This window comes from Mizuhopecten yessoensis, unplaced genomic scaffold (genome assembly GCF_002113885.1).
Source record: "Mizuhopecten yessoensis strain PY_sf001 unplaced genomic scaffold, ASM211388v2 scaffold10369, whole genome shotgun sequence".
NCBI classification, from domain to species: domain Eukaryota; kingdom Metazoa; phylum Mollusca; class Bivalvia; order Pectinida; family Pectinidae; genus Mizuhopecten; species Mizuhopecten yessoensis.
The window spans coordinates 23,595-48,605 of NW_018408512.1; the positions used below are offsets into that span (position 1 = coordinate 23,595).

At 38.4% G+C, this 25,011-nt stretch overlaps 1 protein-coding gene across 1 annotated transcript in view; it reads right to left on the reverse strand.

Moving 5' to 3' along the window:
• Positions 1 to 6,608: 6,608 nt before the first annotated feature.
• Positions 6,609 to 25,011, reverse strand: part of LOC110460366 (RING finger protein 166-like) — a 34,954-nt gene continuing 16,551 nt past the window's right edge. Inside the window, exons 3-6 of the mRNA XM_021513235.1 lie at positions 20,912 to 21,015; positions 18,429 to 18,543; positions 9,453 to 9,560; positions 6,609 to 7,261 (exon numbers count right to left, since the gene is read on the reverse strand). Of these exons, the coding sequence (XP_021368910.1) occupies positions 7,196 to 7,261; positions 9,453 to 9,560; positions 18,429 to 18,543; positions 20,912 to 21,015 (393 nt within the window). The 3' untranslated portion in view covers positions 6,609 to 7,195. The remainder of the gene's footprint in view (positions 7,262 to 9,452; positions 9,561 to 18,428; positions 18,544 to 20,911; positions 21,016 to 25,011) is intronic.

Here is a 25,011-nt window from a genome sequence, read left to right on the forward strand (position 1 = left end):
GCATTTTTTTTTTAAATTGGCACATATATAGTTACTTTGAAGAGAGGGCATACACCCACACTAACCTGGAGACCAGGCATACACATGCTGTATAGATGAATTAGAGGATTATGTACAGATGAAGTTGTAAATGTAAATGGCAAGGGTGCAATGGGCATCTGGAATTTTACAATGAGCATGAAAAGTAACAAAACTTGGTCGAAACCTCAAGGAACACCTCTACTAAGTTAGAAGTCAATCTGTGTAGCCTTTCTTGAGAAGAAGTCAAAAACATATCGGTCAATGAGAGGTCAGGGTGACCAACTTGGATTTTCTGATTGGCACAAACAGTAAGAGAACTTTTTCGGAATCTCATAAGGAAATTAAAAAAAAAATCTCGTCTCAACAAATCAGAGGCCATGCAGGATCGCCATCTTGTATTCTCCGATTGGCAGTAACTCTGTCAGTTACTGTCTGATCGGGCCCATTTTGTCCGAGATCGCATTGATATAAAGCAGCATAGCAAAACTGATCGAAATCCATTCTCTTTTACCAAAGTTGTTGTGCTCACAAGCTCAAGTCCCATAGGTTCCAATAATAGTTAAAAAATTTAGTTACTGTCTGATCGGGACCATTTTGGAAATTATCCGAGATCTGATTAATATAAAGCAGCATAGCAAAATTACTCAAGATACTGAGCCAACACAACACGCCACTCGCTCACATGACCGAAAAGGAAACGCCAAAAAAATATAAAAGAAAACACTTTGGACTCTTTCAAACACAGAGGTTTATTATAATGAACCAACAGATGTCTGTACTTCGTGATTTATTCATCATTGATTGTGATGTACATGCACTTATGAGTGAAAGGAATACACACAAATACACTTAGTCACACATGCTTTTCTAAATGACTCGCTCCCCACCTCCTCACTGTGAATCACGTCTGCCAGCAGCTTTGTATGCGGGACATAATTCTCACAATATTTATTCGCTCTTTTGTCTCTTCTTACATGATGAACTCTCTCACTCCTTTGCCTTTCACAATTTTTCTGTCATAGATTTATATATTATCTGTCTGATTGAATTTCTCCACTGCTTGCTCTCATTAACTTCCTAGGTCTGTCTCTTTTTTGCTCTTACTTCTCAGACAATCTCACTCCTAATATCTAAAAAGACATTCTAACATTTTTTGTCATTTCATCAATAAATGTTAATTACAGATATTTCAAGCTGAAGATTTTATGCTTGCCTTCTAATGACTTATGTTGTCTTAGGTTTGCTCTTTATCCTTCACATGTTTTGTCCACTACAGACATTCAAAAACTTTGGAAATTCCCATTCTATAAATAGATAAAATATTATGATTTTGAAATGTATTAAGTCATCATAATACATTTTTTCTTTCTTTCATGTAAATGACAAGTACCCCATCCCCCTGAATGTTTGAATTCAAAAGATCTACTACTGTCACCGAAATATTTAGTCATTCAGCTTATTATCTAGAAATGATTGCTAAATTCTGTTCACACAAATATCTTTTACATACAAGGCAACAGTATTGCAAGCAAATCAAAGTCCTCCATTTCCACACAATCTTCTGTTTCAAAAATGGACAAAGGGCTATAATGGGTTAGAGACCCTAATTTAGTGTGCCACACTTCACAATCTTCAGATGTATTCCCATACAATAGTTAGTATGTGATTCTAGTAAACAATGGGTCATAACTCTGTAAATACTGGAACATGAAACTCAATTTTATGTAGTATGTGACGCTCATCTCAAGAGGCGTTTTCATACAAAATTCTGACAAATGTAGATGATAGGGATAAGACCTAGATAAAGTGAAACACAGATTGCAAACATGTAATCCCCTCCGGTAGACTTTTCCTAAACTACAAGAGGCCCTCTTGCTCGCCTGGATATTTGAATAATTATGGGAAAATAGTCTCAATAAAAATACTTTTGCAAATATTTCTATATATCGAGTCTCATCGGCTTAAGAATGTTCCATACTGAATGAAACTTGATACCACTCTACCCTAGCACACTACTGGTCAAATATCACCCAGGGCCTCCTGGTATTGCAGAAGAAGTTCTTAAAAGATATTTACATATTTGATCCTTGTGACTGAAAGTAGGTCAAGGTAATTAATTTGGGGAGGTGAAGGTAAATAATTTGGGGAACTTTATAGTACTCTGCCCCAGGTACATACTTGCCAAGTATCATTACTCTGGGCCTCCTGGTTATTCAGAAGAAGTTGTTTGTGAATGTTTTTACATATTTGACCCCTGTGACCTCGAAAGTAGGTCAAGGTAAGTTATTTGAGGAAACTTTATAACATTCTGTCCCAGGTTCCTACTAGCTAAACATCATTGCTCTATGCCACTTGGTTATTCAAAAGAACATGTTTAAAGGTTTTTAGCTCACCTGGTCAGAAGGACCTTGGTGAGCCTACCTTTTCTTTAAAACACTACTTGTCCTGAACACCTGTATGGATTTCATCTAAATTTGGCCTGGAGCATCCTTGTGCAGAGATGACTCAATTTTGTATAAATGGAGGATGTGGTCCCTCTGGGTACAGAGAGGTGGGGCCCAATAGGGAATTTATAAGTTAAAATCTTTAAAATCTTTCTTCTTCTGTACCACTGGAGGGATTTTATCCAAATTTGGCCTCGAGAATCCTTTGGCAAATGGGACTCAATTTGGTATACATGGAGGGTGTGTCCCCTCTGTATGCATAGAAGAAGGGTACAATATGGTAATTTGAGGTTTTAATCTTTAAAATCCTTCTTCTATATCATTGGAGGGATTTTATCCAAATTTGGTCCAGAGCATCTGTGTGGGCAAGGGGGACCCAATTTTATGTAGGGAAATCTTAACAAGAGGCCCAGAGGGCCTGTATGGCTCACCTGAATATGTTTAAAATAATTGGTATGAGGTAATGATATAGCACTCCATGGTAGGTGCTGTAAGTACACATAAAATTTCACAAAGATCCATCCAGTACTTGAGATATAACCACCAATTATACAAAATTGAAACCCCTTGGCCCAAAGATGCTCCAGACTAAATAAGGATAAAATCCCTTAATCCGGTCGAAGAAGGATTTTAAAGGTTTTGCCTCTATTTCTCCTATTGGGCCCCGCCCTTCTGCCCCTGGGAGACCACACCCACTGCTTATACAAAATTAAGTCCCCTTGGCCCAAGGATGCTCCAGACTACATAAGGATAAAATCCCTTAATCCCTATGGTAGAAGAAGGATTTTAAAGGTTTTACCTCTATTTCCCCTATTGGGGCCCGCCTCTCTGCCTTCAGGGGGTGGGGGGTTGGGTGTGTGTGGGGTGGTGGTAAGACACACTGTTTATACAAAATTGGTTCCCCTTCACCCGAGGATGCTTCATACCAAATTTGGATAAAATCCTGTCATTTGTACAGAAGAAGAAGGTATTTGAAGAATTTGCTATGTTTCCCCTATTGGGCCCCTCCCTTCTGCCCCCAATGGGGGCCACACTCGCTGTTTATACAAAATTGAGTCCCTTTAGCCCAAGGGTGCTCAAGACTAAATTAGGATAAAATCCCTTAATCCATATGGTAGAAGAAGGATTATAGAGGTTTATTTTCTATTTCCCCTATTGGGCCCCGCCCCTCAGGTCCCATGGGGGTCCCACAGATTATACAAAATTGGTTCCCCTTTACCCAAGGATGCTCTACACCAAATATGGAACAAATCCTTTCATTCCTACAGAAGAAGGATTTTGAAGAATTTGTTATGTTTCCCATAATGGGCCCCGCCCCTCAGGCCCCTGGGGGCCCAGACCCACCATTTATACAAAATTAGTTTCCCTTCACCCAAGAATGCTTCAGACCAAATATGGACCAAATCCTTCATTTCTACCGAATAAGAATTTGCTATATCAACCCTATTTGGCCCCGCCCCTCACCGTCCCCAGGGGAGCCAGACCAACCTTTTATACAAAATTGAGTCCCCTTGGCCCAAGGATGCTTCAGACTAAATTAGGATGAAATCCCTTAATCCCTACGGTAGAAGAAGGATTTTAAAGGTTTTACCTCTATTTCCCATATCGGGCCCCGCCTCTCTGCCCCAGGGGGGCCACACCCACCGCTTATACAAAATTGAGTCCCCTTGGCCTAAGGATACTCCCGACCAAATTTAGTCAAAATCTACTTGGCCATTCAGGACTAGTAGCGTTTCAAAGGAAAAGTTGAGGGGGGACGACTAAATTTTGTCTTAATGAAGGGTTGTTTTATGTGGGTAGAGAGGCGAGGCCAAATAGGGGAAGTTGGTGTTAATGTTTAAAATCCTCCCCATGGCATGGGAGCAAAAAGAAGGAACCTTATGAGGGATGGGAGTTGCTGAGAGAAAAAGCCAATATTTGGAAATGGTTGCAGTATTATCTGTAATAAAAATATTTGTCCATTGTTGCTTTATTATTCACGTGAGCTATACCTTTTTATCACTCTGTCCCAGGTACCTAGTGGCCAAGTATCAGTACTCTAGGCCTCCTGGTCATTACGAATAAGATTTTTAAAGGTTTTATAAACATTTGACCATTGTAATCTTAAAAGTAGGTCAAGGTCATTTATTTGAGGAAACTATATAGCAATCTGCCCCAGGTACCTCAATTTTGTTACACCAGTCAACTTGGTGACCCCCAAAATACTAAGACTAGAGCATTAAATTTTCAAGAGGACGATCAAAGAAAAAAGTTCAAAGACAAAGGGACCAGGGTCTCTGCGCAATATCATTAGCTCACAGGTACATTGTACATCATGCCATTTGAGCTACTTATTGAGCTATAAGTTGATAAAGTTGTCCACTTTAAATTTCAAAATGTATCCATGGAATACATTTAATTAAATTGTTGCACAAGTACTAAATGATGTCAAATTTATTTCATGCAGATAAATTGATCATTTTTGCTTTTAAACACTGAACAAATAAAGATGAATTAATTGAGATAATCATAATCCCATGAAATGTTCCCATGATATAGCAAGAGGCCCTCAGGCCTGTATCGCTCACCTGGATACCTAAGCAATCATGGTACAATTTTGAATCCCTACCTCGCAAGAATGCTTTCCACCAAATATGATCGATATCAAGTGCATATTTCTACAGAAGTCGTTTGTAGCAAAATAGCCAAATTGCTCCCTTTTGGCCTCGCCCCTCAGCCCCCTGGGGGGTCGGCCCCACCATTTGTACAATTTTGAATCTCCACTACCTAGGAATGCTTCCAGATAAATATGGCTGATATCCATCTCTTAGTTTCAGAGAAGAAGTTGCTTAGAGCATTATAGCCGAATTGCCCCCTTTTGGCCCCGTCCCTCAGCTCCCTGGGAGGTCAGCCAAACCATTTGTACAATTTTGAATCCCCACCACCTAGGGATGCTTCCAGTCAAATTTCGTAAAATTCCAATCAGTGGTTAAGAAGGAAAAGTCGTTTAAATAAATGTTTGATGTACGGACAAAGTATGACGGACAGACTACCGACGCCACGGTATGGCATATGCTCTCCTTGGTCCTTTGGACCCGGTGAGCTAAAAATGATATGTCACTAAAAAAATTGTCCTACTTTTAAACTGAATATGTTTAAAATAATTGGTATGGAGTCAAGTTATAGCACTCCATGGTAGGTGCTGTAAGTACATATGAAATTTCAGAAAGATCCATCCAATATTTGAGATATAGCGAGAACAAAATTCAAACAGAGCCTCACCCCTATGCCCCTAGGGGGGTCATATCCATCAATTATACAAAATTGAGCCCTCTTGGCCTAAGGATGCTCCAGATTAAATAAGGATAAAATCCCTTAATCCAGATGGTCGAAGAAGGATTTTAAAGGTTTTACCTCTATTTCTCCTATTGGGCCCGTCCTTCTGCCCCCTGGGAGACCACACCCACTGCTTATACAAAATTGAGTCCCCTTCACCCAAGGATGCTTCGTCCCAAATTTGGACAAAATCCTGTCATTCCTACAGAGGAAGAAGGATTTTGAAGATTTACCTCTTTTTCCCCTATTGGGTCCCTCCCTTCTGCCCCCAGGGGGGCCACACTAGCTGTTTATATGAAATTGAGTCCTTTTTGCCAAAGGATGCTCCAAACTGAATTAAGATAAAATCCCTTAATCCCTATGGTAGAAGAAGGATTATAAAGGTTTTACCTCTAATACCCCTATTAGGGCCCACCACTCAGGTCCATGGGGGGGCCACACCCACCGTTTATCCAAAATTATTTTCCCTTTACCCAAGGATGTTCTACACCAAATATCGACCAAATCCTTTCATTCCTACAGAAGAAGGATTCTAAAGAATCATTTCCTATGTTTCCCCTATTGGGCTCTGCCTAGCAGGCCCCTGGGAAGCCAGACCCATGGTTTATTCAAACTTGGATTTCCTTCACCTAAGGATGCTTCAGACCAAATATGGAACAAATCCTTTCATTCCTACAAAAGAAGAAGGATTTTAATGAATAATTTGCTATGTTTCCCTTATTGTGCCCTACCTCTCAGGCCCCTGGGGGGCCAGACCCACCGTTTATACAAATTTTGTTCCCCTTCACCCAAGGATGCTCCACACCAAATATTGTTAAAATCCGCTCAGTGGTTCATGACTAGTAGTGTAAAGTTGCCGGACGCCGGACGCTGCAGTATGGCATAAGCTCACCATGGTCCTTCGGAAAAAGACACTACATGCTGAATTGTGTTGGGTTTTGTTCTCCATTTGTGTAAGCCTTGAGAAATCTACCTACCCAAAGCAGTCTATTATTTCAATGAAGTAACTTGTTTTCATTAAGATTTTTTAATGTCATCCTTGAGGGTAGGTTTCCAAGATTCCATTAAAATTATGTTTTGGCGAAAAAGATGACCTTCTACACCATCTGCCCTGCTATATATGCCTTCATATTGATTCATTTGACACAAAAATTATATGATGATATATTTTATTACATGAACTTAGATCTACTGGGGTATTGCTAGGATGAAAATGTGAGGTGGATACTTGCAAAGCTAGTTCATATTTTCAAACTCTTGAAAACCAAATGAAGTTGAAACTTTTTAGACACCTGGTAAGACAAAAGCTGTTAAAGCAAATTATCACCAAAGTAAATCACTTAATATACAGTAAGAGATTTACAGTGTATCACAGACAGTGAATTTTCTACCAAAATACTATTATCTATAATATTCTAGTACTGCTTCATCGAAGCCTCGATAGCTTGCCGCAGCATTTCTTCATCATCTTGCTCATAATCCTGCAAAAAAAAAAAATACAAAAAAGTCTGAACTAGAATTTTGAAAGACCAATTATTTTTATAAAATGGCCATCTTCCTATACATATTGTTCTTGCAAATTCATACAAACTCTAATCATATGTATTTACATTTACTTTTCATTATCATTGAAACCTACCAAAGTCAGCTGCATGTTATGAAATCATATATCGGGGATGACACTTATGTGTCATTACAAATGTGACATCAAAACAAAGGAGATGGCTAGTTATTGTCAAAATCAAACGGTGGTACAAACTACCGATAGTGGAGAACTGATTTAGCATACAAAGTTCAAGAACATTCTCTTGTATTCAGGTAAACAGTACCAGGAGATGGGGTTGAAGTGGCATACCCTGTATACCCTGTATACCCCTAATAATACAAAGGGATGAGGGTGACTGGGTGTACCCTGTATACCCCTTATAATACAAAGGGATGAGGGTGACTGGGTGTACCCTGTATACCCCTTATAATACAAAGGGATGAGGGTGACTGGGCGTACCCTGTATATCCCTTATAATACAAAGGGATGAGGGTGACTGGGCGTACCCAGTATACCCCTTATAATACAAAGGGATGAGGGTGACTGGGCGTACCCTGTATACCCCTTATAATACAAAGGGATGAGGGTGACTGGGCGTACCCTATACATCCCTTATAATACAAAGGGATGAGGGTGACTGGGCGTACCCTATACATCCCTTATAAAACAAAGGGATGAGGGTGACTGGGCGTACCCTATACATCCCTTATAAAACAAAGGGATGAGGGTGACTGGGCGTACCCTTTATACCCCTTATAACACAAAGGGATGAGGGTGCACAGCATAGCACGAGGTCGGAGACAGCATGTGTGTTTATTGTAACATTAATTAATTAATGAATATGATTATGAATAAGTTGTTATTTTTTATTTTATTGTTATCTTTTTGTCATTTATCGACTGTTTAAATACGTTGATTGTCAGAGAAATCAATGACATATATAGCCTTATATTGGACCAAACACTTGACCAAGCTTTATGCCAAACATAGGAACTCGCTTAACTCGAATACTCGGATAACTCGAAGTTTCACAACGATCCCGTCGACTTCGAGATAACGAGGTTCGACTGTATGGTTTTAGGGTGGGGACAGACACACCGTTTATACAAAATTGGTTCCCCTTCACCCAATGATGCTCCACACCAAACATGGAACAGCTCCTTTCATTCCTACAGAAGAAGAAGGATTTTACAGAAGTTGCTGCATTCCCCCTATTTGGCCACGCCCCTTGGGCCCCTGGGGTGCAAGACCCACCTTTTAAACAAAATTGATTCTGCTTCACCCAAGAATACTTCAGACCAAAGCCTTTCATTCCTACAGAAGAAGAAGGATTTTAAAGAATTTGCAATATTTACCCTATATGGCTACGCCCCTCAGGCCCCTAGAGGGCCAGACACCCGATTTATACAAAATTGGTACCCTTCACCCAAGGATGCTTAAGACCAAAATGGAACAAATCCTTTCATTTATACATAAGAAGAAAGATTTTTTTAGAATTTGCTATGTTTCCCCTATTGGGCCCCGCCCCTCTTTGTACCAGGTGAGCTTATAAAATCCCTTAATCCCTGTGGTAGGAGAATGATTTTAAAGGTTTAACCTCTATTTCCCCATTCAGCCGCGCCCCTCTGCTGCCAGGGTGGCCACACCCACCGTTTATATAAAGGGATGAGGTTGAAGGGGCATACCCTGTACCCCCCCCCCCAACAATACAAAGGGATGAGGTTGAAGGGGCATACTCTGTATACCCCCAACAATACAAAGGGATGAGGTTGAAGGGGCATACTCTGTATACCCCCAACAATACAAAGGGATGAGGTTGAAGGGGCATACTCTGTATACCCCCAACAATACAAAGGGATGAGGTTGAAGGGGCATACTCTGTATACCCCCAACAATTCAAAGGGATGAGGTTGAAGGGGCATACACTGTATACCCCCAACAATACAAAGAGGTGGTGGTGAATAGGTGTACCCTGTATATTCCAAAGTTTCGAAACAACAACTTTCATAATATTTTTTTTCATTTAAATATGTACCTGCAAAGAGGAATATACTGCACACAAACTTATCATGAAAGTGCCATATTCAAACTTGTGTTACATTTAGATTCTGAAGGGTCAGACTTACCACAAATGTGTCATACTCAAATTTGTGCCGGATATTTAGATGCTGTAAAAAATCAGAGCTCTGTAGGTTAGGGTCTCCCCACGGCATCGCCTTACATACTGGACATACCTGCGTAAATGACAAAAACAAAACATTCAAAGAAAGTATGAAATTACAAAATCTTCAGTCAAAGCTTGAAATTAAACAAGAGGTCAAATGGGCCTGAATCGAGCACTGGTATTAATATCACAATTGTAATCTTAAAAGTGGACTAAAATACAGCTACAGGCAGAATATCAGTGTTTGATTCATAAGAACCTATTAAAAGAGTTAAACATGACGCATGTGACCTTGAATATTGAACAAGGACATTAGGTTGAAAGTGGATCAAGGTCATGTATTTGAACAAACTTCCCAGCATGCTACAGACCCAATATCAGTACCCTTCGGCCAGGTGAGCTAACAACCGATCACCCTGGAACCTTAAGTTATTCAGAAGTGTTTTTAAGACAAATAACCCCTGTGACCTTGAATATGGGCGAAGGTAATTGATTTGAACAAACTTAGTAGCCCTTCATCCCAGCATGCTACTGGCCAAATATCACCCTAGGCATTTTGGTTATTCAGAAGAAGTCGTTTAAATATTTTAATATATTTGACCCCTGTGACTTTGAATATGATTGAAGGTCATTCATTTAAACAGACTTTGTAGCCCTTAATCCCAGCATGCTACTGGCCAAATATGATCAGCCTGGGCCTCTTGGTCATTAAGAGGAAGTTGTTTAATAGTTTAAACATATTTGACCCCTGTGGCCTTGAAAATGGGCAAACGTCATTCTTTTGGGTAAATTTGATAGTGCTTCATCCCAGCATGTTATTGGCCAAATATCAACACCCTACGCCTCTTGGTTAATTGGAAGAAGTTGTTCAAACATTTAAACATATTTGACAACCCCCTCCCTCCTCTGTGACCTTGAATATGGTCAAAGGTAATTCATTTGAACAAACTTGGTAGCTCTTCATCCCAGCATGCTACTGGCCAAATATTATCAGCCTGGGTCTCTTGGTTATTCAGAAGAAGTTGTTTGAAGTTTTTAACAAATTTGACCCCTGTGACCTTGAAAGTAGGTCAAGGTAATTTTAATGGGGAAACTGAATAGCACTCCATCCCAGGTACCTACTTGTCAAATAGCATGACCCTGGGCCTTATGGAACTTGAGAAGAAGGTTGTTCTTCAGAAGAAGTTGTTCAAAAGAAAAAGTTGACAGAAAGACGCCGGATGCAGGACGCCGGACGCCTTCGGGCCATGTTAGCTAAAATCTTATTGGCCAAATATGATGCTTCTCGGTCTTTTGGTTAATCAGAAGAGGTTGTTTAAAGGTTTAACAAATTTGATCCTTGTGACATTGAAACTGGGTCAAGGTTATTTCTTTTCGCAAAATTTGTTAGGCTTCATCTGTGAAAAGATGTTAAAACCTTTGACCCCTGTAACCTTGAAAGTCAAACAAGGTCATTACAATGAGCAAACTTTACAGCCCTTCATCTCAGGATGCAACTTGCCAAATGTCACTTCCCTTGACCTTTTCTTTATTGACTTGAGGTCATTTAAAGATTAATGCATATTTGACCAAATGTGACCTTGAAAGTGGGTCAAGGTCATTCAAATGAATAAGCTTGATAGCAACTCACAAGCATGCTACAGGCCAAATATCATTATACTTGGCCTTCTGGTTGTTCAAATGAAGTCATTGAATGATTTTAAACATATTTGACCCCCTGTGACCTTAAATATATGTCAAGGTCATTCATTTGAACAAATTTCAAAGGGTTTGTATAGACAAGTCAAGGTCATTTAATTGAACAAACTTGGAAGCCCTTCATCACCGTATGCCCCTAGCCAAATATCATCACCCAGGGCCTTCTGGTTATTCAGAAGAAGTTGTTAAAAGATTTTAACATATGTGACCCCTGTGACCCTGAAAACGATCAAATGTCATTCATTTGAACAAACTTTGTAGCCCTTCTTCCCGTCATACAACTGGCCAAATTTCATCACCCTGAGCCTCTTGGTTATTCAGAAGTTGTTTAAAAGTAAAAAGTGTAGACGCTGGACAGACGACGCACGGACATAAGCTCACTTGGCCTTTCGGACCAGGTAAACTAACAAGAGGCCCAAGGGCCTTAGCTGTCACCTGAGTTACAATATATGTACTAGTAGCTCAATTTTATTGTTGAGATGTACAAAATGTTGAAAACAACATGTGAAATACAAAACTTGTCATGTCACCAAAAGATAAAAACTTTAACAAGAGGCCCAGAGGGCCTGTATCGCTCACCTGAATATTCAAGCAGATATAGCAAAATATTATCATTAAATATTATATTGCACTACAAATATTTCCCTCATAAACTTTGTCAGCTCCATCTGTTGAAACTACCAGCCAAATATTGTTATAAGATTCTATGCTTTTTGGTTCTTCTTCAGAAGTTGTTTGACATATTTTTCCCTGTGACCTTGTAAGTAGGTCAATGTCATTTTCCTTCTCAAACTTTATTAGCTCTTTCCCAAAATGCTACAAGCCAAATCTTATGAATCCATTCCTTTTGGTTCATCAGAACAAATCCTTTGAAATATTGTTGACCTCTGTGACCTTTAAAGTAGGATTTGCAAACTTTGGTGAGCTCTATCCCAGGAAGCCACCAGGCAAATATTATAACTTTATGCCTTACGATTATTCAGAAGAAGTCATTTGAAAAACTTGGTAACCCTTCACCCTGGCATGCTACTGGCCACATATCGCCTTGGGCATTTTGGTTATTAAGAAGAAGTCTTTAAAAGATTTGGACCCCTGTTACCTTGAATATAAGTCAAGGTCATTCATTTAAACAAACTTGGTAACTCTTCATCCCAGCATGTTTAACTGGCCAAATATTATCACCCTAGGCTTCTTGGTTATTCAGAAGAAGTTGTTTTGAAGGTTTGAAACATATTCGACTCCTGTGACATTGGATATGAGTCAACGTCATTCATTTGAACAGACTTAGTAGCCCTTTATCCCAGCATGTTACTGGCCAAATAGCATCACCTTTGGCCTCTTGGTTATTAGCTTCGGACCATGGTGAGCTTGTGCCATACCGAAGCGTTCGTTGTCCATCCGTCGTCCGTTCGTCAACTTTTCTTTTAAACGCTACTTGTCCTGAACAGCCAAGTAGATTTTGACTAAATTTGGTCTGGAGCATCCTTAGGCAAAGGGGACTCAATTTTGTATTAACAGTGGGTGTGGCCCCCCTTGGGTCAGAGGGGCGGGGCCCAATAGGTGAAATATAGCAAATTCTTTAATATCCTTCTTCTTCTGAAGGAATGAAAGGGGAATGGGAACCAATTTTGTATTAACGGTGGGTGTGGCCCCCTGGGCCCTTTGGGGAGGGGCCCAATAGGGGAAATAGATGTAAAACCTTTATAATCCTTCTTCTACCAGGGATTAAGGGATTTTATCCTAATTTAGTCTGGAGCATCCTTGGGCAAAAGGGACTCAAACAGCAAGTGTGGCCCCCCTGGGGGCAGAAGGTGGGGCCAAACAGGGGAAACATAGCAAACTCTTCAAATACGTTCTTCTTCTGTTTCGAATGACAGGAGTTAGTCCAAATTTGGTATGAAGCATCCTTGGGTGAAGGGGAACCAATTTTGTATAAACAGTGTGTCTAACCCCCTTCCTGGAGGCAGAGAGGCGGGGCCCAATAGGGGAAATAGAGGTAAAACCTTAAATATCCTTCTCACCATAGGGATTAAGGGATTTAATCCTAATTAAGTCTGGAGCATCCTTGGGCCAAGGGGACTCAATTTTGTTTAAGCAGTGGGTGTGGTCTCCCAGGGGGCAGAAGGGCGGGGCCAAATAGGAGTCACCCTGAGGGGTCTCAATTTTGTATAATTGTCGGGTATGACCCCCCCTAGGGGCATAGGGGTGGGGCTCTGTTTGAAGTTTGTTCTTGCTATATCTCAAGTACTGGATGGATCTTTCTGAAATTCATATGTACATACAGCACCTACTATGGAGTGCTACATGTATATCTTTACTTCATATCAATTATTTTAAACATATTCAGGTGAGTGATACAGTCCCTCTGGGCCTCTTGTTCAGAAGAAGTTGTTAAAACATTTTAACATATTTGAGCCCTGTGACCTTGAAAATGAATGAAGGACATTCATTTGACCAAAATTGGTAGCCCTTCATCCTAGCATGCTACTTGCTAAATATCATCATCCTAGGTCTTTTGGTTACTAAGTAGAAGTTGTTTCAAGTAAAATATTGACACAGGACGGAAGAACGCCGCACCACGGCATAAGCTCACTTGGCCCTTCGGGCCAGATGAGCTAAAAACCTAATGTTGTGTACAGTGGAACCCACTTATTATGATAATGGTTATTATGATACATGTATGTCGGTTATTAAGTTTTTTTTCCCATGTACCAATTTTTTCCTTCTTTAACTAAGCAAAAAATATTTGTTTATTATGATCTGGTTAATGGCGGGACCCTGCTTATTATAATATTTTTTTCTGCCGTGAATCTATTTTATAAGGTAACAAGAGATCCCGAGGGCCTGTATCGCTCACCTGAATATCTTTAAAATAATTGAAGATATAATAGAAGAAGGATTTAAAGGTTTTACCTCTCTTTCCCTATTGGGCCCCACCCCTCTGCCCCCAGGGGGGCAACACCCACCAGTTATACAAAATTGAGTCCCCTTGGCCTAAGGACGCAGTAGTGTTTTAAAGGAAAAGTTGACAGACGGACTTCGGGCAGGTAAGCTGAAAACTTGGGTAAGTTGTTCGTGTGAAACACCTGGACAATTGAACAATAGGTCCGGCCCCCCTAACTGTACATCGCCCGAGGTGATCACCTGTTCACTCCAGGTAAATATTTCACACCTCGCTTCACCTGAGTCCGCGAAAAACAAAAGATCGACCATCGCTTGCTGGTCATACATTTTAGTCTTAACAAAACATATGGTGCAGTTAATTGCTATCTAAAATTGAAATAATTGGGCCTACAGACATTTCTAACACAAATTCCGATAATAAAAACGAGCATGCATGTTCAGGGTTACCTGGACACGTCATGTGAGAAAATCATGCTGATTACAATGAAAATATTACTTCAGAAGGAAGACTTGTGTTTTATATAATTTAAGCAATAGCTTCTCTATTGCATTAGACGTTGATCTCCCCTAGTCTTCGTTGAAAAAGTGTCAATATCGGGACATACCACCCTGACAGAATCGATCAATATCATTAATGTCGTAAACAACTGACGATGGCTGCTATATTTACAATTTACACCATTTTTTGTTGAATATAATATTTGATTATTGTTAAAAAGGGATTTTTTTTTGTGTTTTTAATTGTTATTGTTTCTTTGCAAGGTGATCTCACCGCACGACTTGCGAGGCATGTGATTGTCACGTTATTGTGACATAGCGTGGCAAAATGTTTTATGCTTATGGGACAAAATGTAGCGAAACTTCTCGTTGCAAAATTGGTAAATCATGACTATTTATATCACTTCTTTCATCCTTTTGACTGTAACATTACGATATCGTTAGCTACAAGTGTAGGATGTAGTATAAAGATAGTTCTTAGGTAGCAGAGTACAGTAGAAATGGCTTGACCCTAAAAACAAGAGGCCCACAGGGCCTGTATCACTCACCTGGACATCTAAGCAATCATGGCAAAATAATCTCCAAATGAGATCCAAGGGAATGGGCCAGACCCCAAGGCCTACCTATCCTTGTAGCAATTCTGCATTAGATTTTTCATGCCCAGCAATTTTTTGTATGGTTACGGGGTGGGGATCTCAACTGTTTCCAATCTGTGATTCAGAAACTAGGTCCCTATAGGGTTGTGACCAGAACCCAGGATCAATTCTAATATCATGACTTCATTCGTCTCTTTATGCCCAACAATTGTATCCATAGTTTTGGGGTGGGGATCTTAACCGTTTCAAAGTTATGACCCATGGGTTTAGTCTCCAAGGGTGGGGCAGACCCTTGGGCCATCCTGGAAGCGTATGTGCATTCATCTCTTTATACTCAACAATTTTATGTATAGTTATAGGGTGGGGATCTCAACTGTTTCCAAGCTGTGACTCAGAAACTAGGTTCCTAGAGTTGTGACTAGACTAGTTTTAGGGTTGGGATCTCAACCGTCTCAAAGTTATGACCCAGGGGTTTAGTCTCTTAGGGTGGGGCAGACCCTGGGGTCAATTCTAATATCATGACTTCTTTCGTCTCTTTATGCCCAACAATTGCATATATAGTTTAGGGGTGGGGATCTTACCGTTTTGAAGTTATGACCCAGGGGTTAGGTCTCCAAGGGTGGGGCAGACCCAGGGCCATCCTGGAAGCGTATGTGCATTCAGCAATTGTATATAAGGTTATACGGTGGGGATCTCAACCATTTCCAAGTAATAAACATTTTTTGGCCCCACCCCTTAGCCTGGGGGGGGGGGGGGTCATCCCCATGGCCACCATTTGTACAATTTTGAATCCTTGCCTCCCATGAATGCTTCCAACCAAATATGATTGATATCCACTGCACAGTTCTACAGAAGTCGTTTATAGCAATATAGCCAAATTGCCAACTTTTGGTACGCCCCAGCCCTCTGGGGGTCAGCCCCACCATGTGTACAATTTTGAATCGCCGCCACCTAGGAATGCTTCCAATAAAATATGGTTAATATCCGTCTCTTCGGTCCAGAGAAGTTGCTTAAAGCAATATGGCAAAAAAACACTTTTTGGCCCCGCCTCTCAGCCCTCTTAGAGGTCAGCCCCACTACTTGTAAAATTTTGAATCACTGCCTCCCATGAATGCATCCGACCAAATATGATTGATATCCAGTGCATAATTCTACAGAAGAAGTCGTTTATAGCAATATAACCAAATAAACCTTTTGTATGGCCTCTCCCCACAGCCCCCTGGGGGGTCAGCCCCACCATTTGTACAATTTCAAATCCCTGCCTCCCATGAATGTTTTTGATCATATATGATTGATATCCAGTGTATAGTTCTACAGGAGAAGTCGTTTGTAGCAATATAGCTTAATTGCCCCTATTTGGCCCCACCCCTCAGCACCCTGGGGGGTCAGCCTAACCATTTGTACAATTTTGAATCCCCACCACCTAGGGATGCTTCCAGTCAATTATGGTTGATATCCATCGCTTGGTTCATGAGAAGAAGTCAATTAAAGCAATAGCCAAGTTGCCCCCTTTTGCCTTGTCCCTAAGCCCCCTGAGGGGTCAGCCTAATCATTTGTACAATTTTGAATCCCCACCACCTAGGAATGCTTCCAGTCAAATATGGTTGACATCCATCGCTTAGTTCATGAGAAGAAGTCGATTAAGGCAATAGCCAAGTTGCCCCCTTTTGCCTTGGCCCTAAGCCCCCTGAGGGGTCAGCCTAATCATATGTACAATTTTGAATCCCCACCACCTAGGGATGCTTCCAGTCAAATATGGTTAACATCCATCGCTTGGTTCATGAGAACAAGTCGATTAAAGCAATAGCCAAGTTGCCCCCTTTGGGCCTTGCCCCTCAGCCCCCTGGGGGGTCAGCCTAACCATTTGTACAATATTGAATCCCCACCACCTAGGAATGCTTCCAATCAAATTTAGTTATATTCCAAATAGTTAGGAAGAAGAATTCGTTTAAAAGAAATTGTTGACGTACGGACGGACAACAGATGCCACAGTATGGCATAAGCTCATCTTGGTCCTTTGGACCAGGTGAGCTAATAAAGGGCATGTCTCGGATAAACATGGATAGCGGATTCATCCTGCACAATACACCTTCATATATATATTTATTTATAAACTACATTTTGAATACATTTTTTTTAAAAGAATGAATATTTTTTCAAAATGTGATTTCCCTAGATTTTGGACATGTGAAAACCATGGTTACCACATCAAAAAACGCCAAAAAATGCAAAAAAAACCACATGATTTTTAACCCAAAATTTGACCCACGCACGTAGTATTTTTTTTTCTTAAAACCCATTTTAAATTAAATATCACCTTCTCGGTCACAGATACTCACGTTTAAGCATAGGTCATCAATCTAGATTTTTCACAATATTTACACATGTGCTGAGTACAAAAACAGACTACATGAAAAGCTAGCTTTTGATGTGTAGACACATATTTGTAAATGGCCAAAAATGTAGTCTCAAGCCAAATTCGAGTTTTTGATATTTTTCAATTCCAATTCATCATGTATATGCCAATTTTAGAGCTGATTTTTTTTTTTAACTTTTGATAAATGTAATATTACAGGAGTTATTCATTGTACAAAAATATCACCCATGGCCTACATACGCTACTGTACATTGCTACCTTAGGAATATGCTCGAAGTTATTTGAAAGTGAAAGTAGAATTTACATACTGATAATTTCAACGGCACAATGAAATCTTCTCGATTTTTTCCAACACGCTGGTATAAAATTACAATGAACAAATTATTTCAATTATGACTTTATCAGTTTGTATGTATATTTTTTCCATGTTTCCAAATCAAGCTTATAATGTCTGATTTATATAGGACATCTCACTTCTGGGTCAGACAACATAAAAATGATCGAAAACTGCTTGATCGGTTATTATGATATATTGGTTATGTTATTTTTTTCTGGCAAATAAGATATCATAATAAGTGGTTTCCACTGTATTAATATTCAACACTAGGCAATTTTTTTTTATAAACCAAGAGAACATAACCCTCAATGGGCTTAAATAATGCTTTGTTATCCCTGATCTTAACTTACATTTAATAAACACTGGCCTTGACTTCCCATAACCTGTCATATGTTGACCTTGACCTCTTTAAACATACCACACTGCCCTCAACCTTTGTAAACCTACCTCATTTACCTTTGTAAAACTACCAAATTGACATTGACCTGTGTTAACGTACCACACTGACCTTGACCATCACAAACCTACCATGCTGGCTTTGACCTTCTTGTGGTGTTCATTGCAATGTGTTACAAGATCCTGACAGGTGAGATTTTGTTGGTCACACAAAGGACACTGGAAGGTCAACCTATTGGGTAAATCACTGAAAAACATAATCAAAAGCAGAATACATGAACACATGATTGTTTGCCTTTATTTGAGCAATTGTGTCTTTTATTTGTTTTTTAAAATTTCTTTCCTTGGCTGTGGTTATCTATTACTGTTTTCAAAAAGAGGCCCAGTGGGCCTGAATCGCTCACCTGTTATTAATCTTACATCTGTTTTTTAAAGTGGACTAAAATACAGCTACAGGAAAAATACCTGTGTTTAATTCAAAAGAATCTATTAAAAGATTTAAACATGCGACACATGTGACCTTGAAAGTCAAACAAGGACATTAAGTTTAAAATATTTTATAGCCTTTCATACTAGCATGCTTCTGGCCAAATCAGAAATTGTTTAAAGATTTCATCTATATAACCCCTGTGACCTTGCAAATGGGTGAAGGTCATTAGTTTGACAAAGCTTGTTAATCTTTCATCCCAGCATGTTACTGGCCAAATGTCATGGTCCATTTGGTTATAAAGAAGTCGTTTACAGTTTTCAACATATTTGACCTCTGTGACCTTGAATATGATTCAAGGTCATTCATTTGAACAAACTTGGTAGCCCTTCATGCCATCTTGTTACTGGCCAAATATCATCACCCTGAGGCTTCTTGATTATGTAGAAGAAGTTTATCAAAAGATTTTGACCCCTGTGACCTTGAATAAGTCAAGGTTATTCATTTGAACAAATTTGGGAGCCCTTCATCCCAGCATGTTACTGGCCAAATATCACCAGCCTAGGCTTCTTGGTTATTCAGAAGAAGTCGTTAAAACATTTAACATATTTGAACCATGTGACCTTGAAAATGGATGAAGGTCATTCATTCCAGCATGCTACTTGCTAAATATCATTATCCTAGGCCTTTTGGAAGAAGTTGTTTCAAGTAAAAAGTTGACGCCAGACAGACAGACAGACAGACGCACCATGGCAAGGTCATATAATATTGAAATACTTATGTAACAGCATAATGAAACTCATACCAAAGTCAAATAAAAGTATAGATAATAATATAGTGTGTAGTAAAAAAGAGACATTGAAGTTGCCTTGTACTATTGTTAATGCATGCTACATTAATAGTCCCCTATATCCATCGCCAAAATCTGCAGGTTGAAGTTTGGGTTAAAGTTTTGTAATGGCTTACCACTTAATAATGATGTTAGGATGCTGATTCTTAGCATAGAGGTTCTTAAAATAGGGGTCTAGCATTAATGCTGTGGATTGAAAATGGAAAATAATTTTATTTTTTGGGGGAATTTTTGACATGTTTTGGACTTAACTATCCTGGCCAACATCTGCAGGTTAAAGTTTGGGTTAACGTTTTGTAATGGCTCACCTTCACTTTATAATATTGTTAGGATGGTGATTTTATGGACAGAGGTTCTTTAGGGGTCTAGCATTAATGTTGTTTTGTGAAAGTGAATAAATAATTCTTGTTTTTTATATTTGACATGATTTGGACTCAACTATCCTGGCCAAAATCTTCAGGTTAAAATTTGGGGGGTCTGGTAGGGGACATGTATTGATTCATCAATACCCACAGAATGCTTGTTACTTTGGTAATATGATTCAGTCATAAAGTAAAATGTAAACCAAAAACTAATGTCGTTTTTGTAACAGGAGCGAGAGAGGCCAAGTTTTGTTTTATTTCATTCCACATGAATGTATAGAAGCCTGCCCATTCAAAATAAAACCTGTAGAAAAAACACAGCCACTCATGCTGCCAATCCTATTTTAAAGATAGGGAAATGGAAATTCCACTCTCCAGTTCATGAATAAGTTATAATATATCCAAGGCAGAGCCTCAGGTATTACTCTTCATTTATAAAGTCTGATTAAAGATTCTATATACAAACCAGGTATCTCTTGTGAGGTATAAATTGTTGGATGTTTGGGTCAGACTGAGTACAGCTTCTATATATACAAACCTGGGATTGCTTGTGTGGTATAAATTGTTGGATGTTTGTGTCAGTCTGAGTACAGATTCTATATACAAACCTCAGGATTGCTTGTGAGGTATAAATTGTTGGATGTTTGTGTCAGTCTGAGTACAGATTCTATATTCAAACATGGTATCTCTTGTGAGGTATAAATTGTTAGATGTCTGTGTCAGTCTGAGTACAGATTCTATATATACAAACCTGGGATTGCTTGTGAGGTATAGATTATTGGATGTTTGTGTCAGTCTGAGTACAGATTCTATATACAAACCTGGGATTGCTTGTGAGGTATACATTTTTGGATGTTTGTGTAATGATCAGTCAAAGAACAGATTCTATCTACAAACTTTGGGAAAATTTGTGAGGTATAAATTGTTGGATGTTTGTGTCATGATCAGTCAAAGTACGGATTCTATATATACAAACCTTGGGATTGCTTGTGAGGTACAGCCTATAGGCTTAAACTGTTGGATTGTTGTATCTCTCCGAGGACATATTTTTAGATGTGATTTTAGGTTTGGTAATGTGAGCTGCCAAAAAAAAAAGAAAGATTAGAAATAAAGTTTATTTGTTTAAATTGAATTGTACACAATACTGAAACTGGTACAAATAAAACTTAAAGTATACATTTGTTTGTTTTCACTCAGAAAATCTTAATTCCTGATTATTCAGTTAACAGATTGTTAGCGTTCTTCATCTTCATGACTGAGATCTGATGACATAATAATGATATTGTTCATGCGCGTTTTTAGCAGATTTTAAAGAAATGTGCTTATATACATTAGCCCCAACTCCAGACTGACAGGCAGTTTTTCTGTTTACCAGTACTTTTTACAAGGATTTTAAGGAAATTTGAAAAATTCAAATCATAATTTATAATGCTCTAGCAGAACCAAGAAAACAGATGTTTTATTTAACAATGTTGATAAATGGATGGTTAAAGAATACAGTGTTAAGTTTACTTGACACAGCTGAAAATATTTACCCCCAAAAAATCAGACCCTAATATTTGTATATCAATAAACACATATTGAAAGTACAAAATCATTCGCCCTTTTTCTCATAATTCAAACTAAATATTAAATCATGTACATAATGAATCACTTCAACTTAGATCTAAGTAAAACCCCTACTGACCTTATTCATTTGAATATCAGAACAACCTGTTATGATCTTATTTACTCTGACTTTGATCTACTACCATAATGACTACCCAAACTATAGGTCATACACATGCTTTAACATCATACTAATCGCTGGCAACAGTTAACAGATCAAACATAAGGTTAGACATGTATTGATAACTTCATTATTACTTTTTCTTCAAATACAATAGCCAACTAATTTTCAGTGTTCAAGTATGGTCGCAATTCTGTGTACCAAATTACCGGAGGAATTTCCTTTGGGCTACCAACACTATTTTTCAATTTAGGCTTTGCCTATGCGCCCCAATAGAGCAACAGGGTGCTATGCCAAATTTTTGATGAAAATGACATTTTGATAAAATATTTTATGAAATATCATTCTCCATCTTTTGTAAAAATATTTAAACAGTATCATTATTATTCATGTAGTTATGTGCATATTAATGAATTGGGCTATCTTGCAAAAGTCCTTTTGTTTCAGACAACAAGGTGCTATCTCAGTGTTGTATACAGCAACAAGGTGCTATCTTGAAGATAGCCCCTTGTGGCACGGCTGTTTAAGGGTCATGTTACACTCCAATTAGGAGATATAACCCCAGAGGTAGAGAATATTTATTGCTTTTGATTCAGAATCTGAAGTCCATGATATTGGCCATTAGGCTAGTAATGAAATTCCAACTCTTAAAATAATTAGTCAGAAGGTACTGTGACTAACGTGGGAAAGACACACCTGCAAATTCCAACGTTAACCCTGACAATGTAAGTACAGTTGTATTTCCATTAATAATGCATAGTAATATCGTTGTGAAAACTTCATGCAGATGTTTATAAATACAACTTAATTCTGAATATTGTGTAACTGTAACTAAAGTGAAATTTATAAACCAAATCATGCTGTAACTGAATAAATAACCAAGCATGTACTTATTTATCATACATACCAGCATGGTCCAAACCTACAGACCCTGTTATACCATTATGGCTTTTATGTCACATATATATATTATATATATGAAATTACCTGTTTTTTATTTAATATATTTTGATGAAAATATACATGTTGTTTAAAGTTTATTCATATATACTTGAAATATAAATACTTTTGGATTTTATTGCAGATGTCCCACAGCGATGATGACACCTCATTCTTTGACATTGACGCTATTCAGAATAATTTTACTAGTCGGGTAGACAATACTTATGGTGAAAAAGACCCAATAAAGGACAGCACTACAGAACATGAGGTTAATATAACCCATCATCGAGTGGACAATACTGAAAATGAGGCTGCCAAAACTCATCCTACATTGGAAATTACTGAAAATGAGGCTGACCAAGCCAATCCTCCAGTGGATGTTACTAAAAATGAGGCTGACAAAACTCATCCTACATTGGAAATTACTGAAAATGAGGATGGCCATGCAAATCCTCCAGTGCATATTACTGAAAATGAGGCTGACAAAACTCATCCTACATTGGAAATAACTGAAAATGAGGCTGACCAAGCCAATCCTCCAGTGGATGTTACTGAAAATGAGGCTGACAAAACTCATCCTACATTGGAAATTACTGAAAATGAGGATGGCCATCCAAATCCTCCAGTGCATATTACTGAAAATGAGGCTGACAAAACTCATCCTACATTGGACATTACTGAAAATGTGCACGTGGCTGACCATGCCAATCCTCCAGTTGATGTTACTGAAAATGTGGCTGACCATGCCAATCCTCCAGTGCATATTACTGAAAATGAGGCTTATGGAAAATACCATAAGAAATGAGTGGGGATATGACAGTTATTTTAGGTCTTTTAAATCAAATTCACGTGGTATCGCTATTCTTTTAAATTCTAACTTTGAAAGTAAAATGCACAAAGAAAAGAAAGACTTGAATGGAAATTTCCTTGCTCTTGATATTACCATTGAGGGTTCCAGAACAACACTAATTACTCTGTAAGGCCCAAATCAAGACAACCCAGATTTTTATAACATTGTTTCAGATACTATTGATAGTTTTGGGAATGATAATATGATTATATGTGGGGATTTTAACTTAGTATTGAACCCAGAGTTAGATTATGATCGTTCATACAGAAATATTAACAATGTTGCTGCTAGAAACAAGGTTTTAGAACTTATTGAAAATTATAATCTTATTGACATACAGGGAGCATCACCAGGATACTAAGAGATTTACTTGGCGGAGAAGTAATCCAATAAAACAGGCCAGATTAGATTTTTTCCTTATTTCAGATCAGATCATTCAGCCCCAGTTATAACTTTGAAAATTAATGAGCAAAATGGATAGAAGAGGGAGAGAAACCTACGTATTATTTTTTTAATTTGGAAAACAGAAACTTTACTTCCAAAGTTATTCCACAAATTCAGAAAGAGAACAATAAAATTATAACAAAGCAGAAAAATATTTTAGAAGAAGTACAATCATTTTATGCAGACTTATATAGACATAGGGATAGATGTTCATCTTCGTGACTGTAATATTCCAAAGTTAAATGATGTTGAGTCTACCAGTTTAGAGGGTAGAATAACATTGGGGGAAGCAGGGAAAACATTGAAAGACATGAAAAATAATAAAAGTCCTGGGTCTGACAGTTTTACTTCAGAATTTTTTAAGACTTTTTGGAAATATTGAGTTAATTTTGTTGTTCGTTCAATTAATTTTGGTTTTACAGATTGCCAGCTGTTAGTCACACAACGACAAGGTATAATAACATATATCCCAAAGGGAGATAAACCACGTCATTTTTTGAAAAATTGGAGACCAATTTCACTTTTGAATATCACTTATAAAATAGCCTCTGGAGCAATTTCTCGTAGGATAAAAACTATATTAGGAGAACTTATAAATAATGACCAGACAGGATTCTTATCAGGGCGCTTTATTGGGGAAAATATTCGAACATTATATGATGTGATGCACTATGCAGAAGAAAGAAACATTCCAGGTATGGAAATCAAAAATTAGAAATAATGACCATATTAAAGGCATCCAATTGGAAAATAGATATTTTAAATATACAATATGCAGATGATTCTGGGTTGATACTAGATGGTACAGAGAGGTCTCTTAAGGAATCTATCGATGAATTGAATAATTTTGCAAATATCTCTGGGTTAAAGATCAATACTACAAAAACATAGGTTATATGGATAGTCAGTAGAAAATATTGTGGCCAAACTTTCCTTCCAGACTTGCATCTAAAATGGGGGAAGGATAAGTTCAACTTTTTGGGTATAGATTTTTCCGTAGATTTAAGTGAGATTCCAAGAATGAATTTTGACAAAAAGATTGTTAAACTTAACGCTCTTATTAATAATTGGAATAGACAGAGTTTGACTCCATTAGGTAGAATTAGTATCA